General features: G+C 41.2%; 1 protein-coding gene across 1 annotated transcript in view; it reads left to right on the forward strand.

Moving 5' to 3' along the window:
- SGMS1 (sphingomyelin synthase 1) overlaps positions 1–7,913 on the forward strand; it is a 93,319-nt gene extending 85,406 nt beyond the window's left edge. The window contains exons 4-6 of the mRNA XM_037159867.2: positions 1,772–1,925; positions 5,445–5,611; positions 6,308–7,913. Coding sequence (XP_037015762.2) covers positions 1,772–1,925; positions 5,445–5,611; positions 6,308–6,487 — 501 coding nt within the window. The 3' untranslated portion in view covers positions 6,488–7,913. The remainder of the gene's footprint in view (positions 1–1,771; positions 1,926–5,444; positions 5,612–6,307) is intronic.
- The last annotated feature ends 1,060 nt before the right edge of the window (positions 7,914–8,973 follow it).

The following is an 8,973-nucleotide window of genomic DNA, read 5'->3' on the forward strand; positions in this document are numbered from 1 at the left end:
GGATCCTTCATGTGAAGCTTGTTTTTAATCTGAGGAAGCTTTAGGGTTTCTTCTTTGCTCCCAGTTTCGGAAATTCCATGATGCTGAGTCTTGCTGTATAGGTCTGTTTTCTTCTCTTGAGCTGGGCATTTAATGATCCCTTTGAATTTGGAGATTCATACGCTCTGTGCCTGCCATCCTTAACTAGAAGTCTTGATAAAAAAATGTAAAGGGAAATTATAATGAATTCATATTTATATAAATATGTTTTCCAAAGTTGTAATATTATCAGTTAAATGTTGAAACAGGATCATGGTGATTAAATTGGCCAGCCAGAATTTAAGAGTCCTGACAACCGTAAAATATAGACAGTCAGACCTTTCATTTGACAGAGCAAATGAAAATCGCAGTGAGGAATTGGCCAAGCCACTTATTATTCTAGTTCCCAGCCTAGATTTGTATCAGAAAAAGGGAGATTTATTCTTAAACTTGTTTCACTTTCATCGAAAGGAAAAACATGCAGCTCATTCCTTATAGCTGCAGAAGATGGAAGGTGCATCCTACTCAGTTCCTGGTTTCAATTTGATCCCCCAAAATCACATGCGAGAAACTGTTTGTATATTTGCCTGCCCCACTCTTCAGCTGCTTTAGCAACAGAACAATAGTCCTCTAGGCCAAGCTTGTGAAAATACAGCTCTCCATTTTTCCTAGAGTTTTAATTCCTCCCCCCCCTCAAAGGCAGAGGAGCAACTTGGTCAGTCTTTCTCTATCAGTGTAATAAAAATAAAAATAAATGGGTGAGCTACATGCTTCTTCTCTAGAATGATTTCTTTCTAAGGGCTGCCCAAGGAACAGTAAACCTGGAGTGGATAGACTTCATAGTGGGGGAGTTTATGTCTTAATACAAAGTTTGAAATGCAAGGCCACCCTGCAGGTCTACCCTGTCTCAATAACCACACTGAACTCTCCTGTGACCCAGTGTGACCTGGGTTTTCCCACCACGATTCTGACACTACCTGCTGGGACACTGTGTCCGATCCCGCAGGTTAAGGGCTCAGTCAGCACCGACTGCCCTCCCACTTCAGATGACAATCACAAGTCCAGGTGGTCACCTTTGCTTCACATCAACTAGCTGTAAATTAGAAGTTCCTGTGACCTCTTCTTCTGGTTTAAAAAATTTGCTAGAGTGACTCACAGAACTCAGGAATACAATTTACTTACTGGATTGGAAGTCTATTGTGAAATGGTGTGACTTGGGAAAGGCCAGATGAAGAGGTGTAGGACGAGGTGAACTGGAAGGCATGTGCTCTCTCTGGGGTGTCCCGCTCTCCCAGTTTCCTCCCATGTTCACCACCAACTCCCCTCCCAAGCTCTCCAAACCCGGTCCTTTGGGATATTTGCAGAGGCTTTATCAGGCTAATCAATGATGTCATTGGCCACTGGTGATTGGCCCAGACACGGAGGGGCGTGGACTGCAAGTGTTAACCCTCTCAGCACCTGGCTGGTTCTGGCTCCATCCTCAGGGGCTTTCCCAAAGTCAGCGCATTAAGGTCCACTCAGGTGTTATCGAAAGTGGCTTGTTATGAATAACAAAAGACACCTTTGTCTTTTTTATCACTTAGGAAATTCCAAAGGGTTTCGAAGCTCTGTGCCAGGAACAGGGACAAAGACCAAATAATATATTTCTTATTATAAGTCACAAATCACAAAGCTCAGTTCCAAACATAAACAGCAATTATAGCACAGTTTCATGTGGGCTAATAAGGATTCTTGTTTTCTCTTTCCCCACCAGCTTTTTGGAGACTGGGAAGCCCAGCTGCGGAGAATAATGAAGCTCATCGCTGGCGGCGGCCTGTCCATCACTGGCTCTCATAACATGTGTGGAGACTATCTGTACAGCGGCCACACGGTCATGCTCACACTCACCTACTTATTTATCAAAGAGTGTAAGTCTAGAACAGGCTTCCATTAGAATTTTCTCTCCTGCTATTTCCTGTGGTTCACCGAAAGTCTGCTGAAGGAGGGCTGGAGGCTTAGGAGGGCAGAACCTCCTCTCACCACCGTGCTCAGCTCTGCAGGCCCCGGGGAAATGTTTGTGGGAAGGAGTCACTGCTCCGGGCTGGAGTCTCTTGTTTCTTCAAGAGTCAGCTGTGGCATCGGGATGTTTCACAGCTGCTGGAAGGAGCCAGAAGGAAATCTCAAAGACACAAAAACCTAGTGTTGGAACTGATTGGATGATAGAAGATGATAGTAGCCATTTTTAGTAGCCATTTTTTCCAAGCACTGGCATTGTGCTTTCAGCTGAGAGTTCGGCAGTGGGTCAGTGATGTCTGCACCCTCATAGAGACCATGGGCTCAGGAACACTGAGGCAAACACTAAATGGGAAAATTCCTTTAAAAAATGTACAGGCCCTGGTTGGGTAGCTCAGTTGGTTAGAGCATTGTTCTGATACGCCAAGGTTGCATCCCTGGTCAAGGCACATAAAAGAAGCACCCAATGAATACATGTGCATAAGTGGAACAACAAAATAGATGTTTCTCTCTCTTTCCCTCTCTCCCCTTCCCCTCCCTCTCTCTCAAAAAAAATCAATAAATAAAAAAGGCAAAGAACATACTTAAAATATTTTATTATGAAATACAAAAGCAAATAAAATGTTAATATATGATTAAAGCCTTTCATCCCTTCCCCCCCCAATTTCCTCTGTCACTTCCATGCATATTTCTGTGCTACGTGTTATTGTTTTCTGGTTTTGTAAATTTACATAAATGGTATCACAATACATATAGTCTTCTGCCACTTTTCTCTCAATTACGTTTTTGAGATGAGACTCTGGTTCATTTTAATTGCTATTGGTATTACACTATGAATCAGCAGTTTTCAACTGGTGAGCTGCAAGAATTTTTAAAGCATGCAGTACCTGACTATTTAGTCAGGGGCACTGACCCCTTTTCCCTTAGATTGTCAAATAGAAAAATGACAACCAATGCAACAAGAGCCGTCCAGTGTAAATGAATCAAAATGATACCTATTTTTTGGTCAGATCCACATAAATATTTTTTCTTGGTGGGCCACAGAATTTTACTAATTAGTTTATATATGCCATGAGATGAAAAAGGTTGAAAATCACTGCTGTAAATGAACCACAGATTACATTGTTCATTTATCTACTTGTAGAAAATTCAGTTGTATTCAGTATTCCACTGTTAGAAACAGCCTCAATGAGCATCCATTAGGCAGTTTCCATGAAGAGTGACCAGTAAACCAGGTTGCTGACACCACAGAGGAGGGACACTCACTGCAGCCTACAGGTATCTTGGGAGTGTGTGGCATGTTGGAAGTTTACTACGGCTGGAATGTAGAGTGGAGGGAACTATGAGAAATGAGAATGAACTGGTGATGAGGAACCAGATCACAGAGCATGCCTTAAGCCGGCAGGAGTCTGAGATCGGGTGTCTATGGAAGGGCTGCACCTGTGGGGTGGTGTCCTCTTACCCTTTTTTAGAGGGGAGAATCACTCTTGCAGCAGTTTGCAACATGGGCTGGAGAGCGTGCAGACTGCAGACCAAAGTGAGGGGACTCTCTGCCGCTGTCGTCCAGGACAGAGTTAGTGGTGGCTCTGTCCACCAGGATGGCATGGGCAGTGGAGACAAGTGGAGGGGTCAGAGGGAGATTAACAAAGAAGGGTCAGCAGTTAACAGGATTGATTGGAGGGGTGGTCAGGAGACAGGTAGTAGACTGAAGGGTGAATGCCCAGTTTTAATCTTAAAAAAACTAAGGGAACACAGCAGAAGAGAAGGTGGGCTTCAGGGCACTGAGAGAGAGAGAAGGGTCATATACTTAGCATGTGACCAAATAGGGTAGATTCTAACAATGTCTATTCAGAATGGTCAGGGCATGGTATAGCCTGTGTACTAGGATGTAACTGGGCTTAGAAAATGGGAGCAGAATTGACCTGATACCAGCAGCCCAGAGGGAGGGATTTCTGCCCCCTGCTGGTTGGTACCTGACATCTTTTCATGGGATTAGGTCCTTCTGGAAGATAAAGCAGTGTGCCATATTGGGTCACAAGCTTTGATTTTTGAATCCAGGTGCTATCACTAACACTGCGACCTTGGGGAAAACATTTAAACTTTCTAAGTCTTGGTTTCCACATCTTTAAAATGAGATATGGATAGCTATTTCATGGTGAGGGACAGGTGGTAAAGATTAAAATAGATGGCATGCATACACACTTGTAATATACGAGTCGCACAAAGAATGAATGATAGCTACCATTGGTTGCTATATTAAGGTATTGGGTACAAATTTTTCTGGAAATGGAATATGGAGCCCTATACATATGACAAGACCCCTACCCTGACTACTTCACTTAAAATTACAAACCACCCTTCATCCTTCTGATTCTGCTATCCTTTTCAACTTTTTTTATTTTTCTGTATCATTCAACACTACTAACATCATGTATAATTTTCTTTTTTAGTCATGATTATGTTTCTTGTTTCTCTTCCCTACTAGGAAGGGACCTCTGCACAAAGGCAGGCCCTTAGCCTGGTTTGTACCATTGATCTCATCACCGAGAGCAGTTTCTATTCTGGGCACATTGTACCTGCTCAATAAATATTGATGGAATGAATGACTGATTCTTAGACCCGCAGAGAATCCAATAAGATCCTGAAATTGATATCCCCTGGGGTAGAGAGGGAGGGCATACCACATGCAGACAATATTCTTGCCTAGAGTTTCAGGTCCTCTGAAGCCCATCTGTTGAGAATACAAGGCCAAAAGGCCCACACTGAGATTTTGATGCTTCCCTCAGGTGCTTTCCCAGTGGTGGTGCAGACAAGTATTTATCTGGCACAGCCCTGCCATTGGAGATGCACTTGAACTGGAGTTCCCGGGCATTTGGAGTCTCCCTCGTTTGTATTTCAGAAGTGTAAATCTCAAAGACTCTCAGGGTAGTATATATACGGTTGCAGAGCTTGGAAAGCATATAAGGCAGTTGTATCGATGATAATTGCTTAGTCCATGTGTAGAAATCTATAGACCAAGGGATTGATTTTTGTATAAAGAAGTAACCCCAACTTATTTATGGGTAAATTAAATACCTGTTGGCAGCTTTTAATTTTTTTAATGGATCATAGTACATAATTAATACAAACGTATTAATGATCCATTTTTAATGGATCATAATACATAATCTGTCCTTATTTTTTTACTTCATCATAAATATGAATCAAGTAACAGCCAAATATGAATTAGTAAAGTCACTTTATAAAATGAGATGCTTCCGTTCTAACCTTGGTTTACAGATAAGCTAATGCCCTTAGATTTGATAGCCCAAGGGATTTGTTTTCAGAAGGAAAGACCCAAGGTAACTGCATTCACAATAGTCGCAGAGGTATGGTTGGGTGTCCTTGGTGGCACTTGAATAGTATGATTATTACAAATTTCTTCTCTTTTTCAGATTCGCCTCGACGACTCTGGTGGTACCACTGGATTTGCTGGCTTCTCAGCGTGGTTGGAATCTTCTGTATTCTCTTAGCGCATGACCACTACACTGTGGACGTGGTGGTGGCGTATTACATCACCACAAGACTCTTCTGGTGGTACCACACTATGGCCAATCAGCAAGTGAGTTTCCCCTGTTTGACGTTAGCTTCTATTGCTCCAGGGTTGATGTTAACCAGCACAGCAGGGAAAAATACAAAAAAAAATGCACAGATGTCTTAATTTTCTCTTCTCTTAAGCGACAGTCAACTAAGATTATATTCTTTTGTGATGCTGATCCACTTGAGAATCAAAAATGAACAAGAAGTGTGTGATTATAATGACATGGGAGATGCATCCTTGTAGAACCAGTGTCATGTTCTCATTGTCTCGGAAAATATTTACTAATCTGTGCCCACCTGTTGCTTGATTTGAATTCCTACCCTCTTCCTACCTTTGGCTCCTCACCAGCTTAATACTTAATCATTTAATTAGGTTTGTCCATTTTAATTGTAGAAGAGTGAGTAACTAAAAAGCTAATTGAGGTATTTATTTACAAACGAGATTGAGTAAGCCACGCGTTTTCCTTGCACACCTGGGATTGGAGTTACTTGTTTTCCTACTAGGGTGTTCCCAGGGTGCAGACGAGGGCAGGCTGATGGTGCGACTCTGGGCTGTGTGGGTGGACGGGGGGCCGTCTGGGTCCCTTTGTGATCCATAATGTAAAAAATACTTGACCTTTAAGTGAAGGATTATGAGAAAAATATGTATATTCCTTTTGGGGCTGAAACAAATTAATCATTCCTTTTGACTCAGGCTTTCCTTTCTTTATTGATGTAGGTGCTAAAAGAAGCTTCCCAGATGAACCTCTTGGCCAGAGTGTGGTGGTACAGGCCATTTCAGTACTTTGAAAAGAATGTCCAAGGAATTGTACCTCGATCTTACCATTGGCCCTTCCCCTGGCCAGTAGTCCACCTCAGGAGGCAAGTGAAATACAGCCGGTTGGCGAATGATACATAACAGCCGTACAAAGTTGGGGAACGAGGAACTGTCCGAAGTGCTAAGAACTCTGTGAGAGAAGATGCCATAAAATAAACACCTCCCTAATCCTACTATCTTTCAACAATTACCTTGACTTAACCTATTGAGTTACCTGGTCAGCACTGTGATCTTTTTTTCTCTCCAAAGGACCTGCGTTGGAAACAATAAAGAAAACTTCACCTATCATTCACCGCACACATTTCCTGTTCATGAGTCTGGGATTTACATAACCTGCAGCCACCACCTTCCTTTGTATATGATACAACAGCATAAATGTAAGCTTTTATATCATCAGTTCTGGTCTTTCCAGTCACATCTGGAAATAAAGCGTATTATTTTCTTGGGAAAACATACTTTTCATATCTCTTGCCCCAAAGATTGGGCTGTAAGCCATTTTCTAGCAAATGTCTCTATGAAGGTTTCTAAGCACCTGAATGGGGTTCGATTCTGAAATCTTTCTACCTGTTGCACCAATACTCAAATAAAAATGACAGACACAGAAAGGTTTAGTAACTGGGTTTTGTAAAATCAGCAGAGACAATGTGTCAAAAAGTGCAAAAAAAAAGATTCTGTTATAAAGTGATTTTCTAAGTATTTCCTAACTTTATTTTTCAAATGATGTTATGAAAACCAAATTTAAAGATTTTTACATGTCAAAGAGAAGAGAGTTAAAATTTAAAACTGCTTCTTGGGAGAGAAATTTGTCTATGTTTCTAGTGCCTTTCTTGTCTTGATTGTATGGTCAGTAGGCGATCTTAAATGTTTTTATTTAATATAAAGTATTCCACGAAAGTATAAATGTATGTATACACTGCTCAATTTTGCATTTATAGCTAAATTAAATCAGAAGGCTGCTTGTGGTTTTTCAATTGCTCTGAATTAAAGAATGAGGGGGGGTTGTCATTAGAAAGTCCAAGCCTGTTCCCATATTGTGAGCAGGTGGCAATGACATTGGGCCACTTAAATTATTTTCTCTACTTGGTAATTCAGTTTTAACTATACAATGAAAACAGCCATGAATACTTTTTTTTTTAAAGCGAGTTTTGAAAATGATCACTTAACTAAAACTTGAAAGGTATGAATTAGTTATCCATACTCTCACGACAATTTTGTTGGTGAACAACAAAAAAGAGATCTATTTCTTTAAAATATATATGTGCAGAAACTGCATGTAACTCTTAAGTTTTACTCCTGACATAAGTATGTTTGGGGAAGTATTCTACACTTGCCAATGTGGAGAACAAAATAGTTTTCTAAGAATGAAGAAGTATATATGTCCATTCTGTATTTTGTGTGCAGCAGACCTCTCTTCCGTAGGGCTTTTTTGTGTGTATGTGTGTTCACAAGGTGATATTTGTATTGTAAAACAATAATGGTGAAGGAAATAAAAAGGCTTTTAAAATTTTGTTTGTTTTAAATCTTTGTAAAGTTTATGCAGAGAGTATACCGATATCTTAACAGCCTACCTAGATCATAAATTAATCAAAATGCACTTTTTAATAAAAACTGATACTTAAAAACAAATGGCTGTTTTTGATGTGTTCACGTTCTTCACAGAAGTCCTAAGTGAAGTCATCAAAGCGAGGTAAGAAACTCTAGTTTCAGAATTTTCTTCACTGAGTTTTTTTCGAGACAGGGCCTTTAATAAATATGTTTTCTTTCCCTTGAGATTCCTAAAAATGTACACTAAACTTCAGTAACCTGTGCAGGTTGAGAGTGTGGCATCCACCAACACAAGCAACACATGGTCGGAAGCTTTCAGGAGTTTAAGATGGAACTTTATTGGCCAAAGCTTTACCTGGGCAGGGGCGAACTCTCGAGGTGTCTGGAGACACGGTGCCAAGAGGCTGCAAATGAGAGTCGCACCTGGTGCTTACAGCCTAGGGTTTTGCTCACCACCTTGGGGTGAGCAAGCAAGCAAATACAGAAGCAGACGTAGCTGTTAGCAATTGTCTATCTCTAGAGAACACACATGGCTATGTTCTCTGCTTGCAACAATGGATACTTTTCTGCAAGGACAAGGTCATGCACAAGTCGGTTTATCTTGTTCAGCACTCTTTGTACTTTCTGTACTTTCTACCTTCCTTGCTGAGTCAGTCTGGAGCCTGCCTCGCGTTCCTCTTGGCTACTTTTGTCTAATTCCGGGCCTGACAAGAGCACTTTTAAAAAGACAGTTGAGCCCTGGTGGGTGTGTCTCGGTGAATTGAGCACTGGCTTGTGAGCTGAATGGTCTCTGGTTTGAATCCCATCAGGGCACATGCCTGGGTTCTGGGCCAGATCCCCAGCCAAGTCCCAGATGGGGGTGTGCGAGAAACAACTGATCATTTTTTCTCTCACATATGGATGTATCTTTCTCTTCCTCCCTCCTTCCCTCTGTCTCTAAAAATAAATAATTAAAATCTTTTACAAAAATTAAAAAATAAAGATATAGTTGAACCGTAACAATTCGGGAGGTAGGGGCACCA

Source organism: Artibeus jamaicensis, unplaced genomic scaffold (assembly GCF_021234435.1).
Source record: "Artibeus jamaicensis isolate MK-2021 breed Jamaican fruit bat unplaced genomic scaffold, CSHL_Jam_final contig_332, whole genome shotgun sequence".
Taxonomy (NCBI): domain Eukaryota; kingdom Metazoa; phylum Chordata; class Mammalia; order Chiroptera; family Phyllostomidae; genus Artibeus; species Artibeus jamaicensis.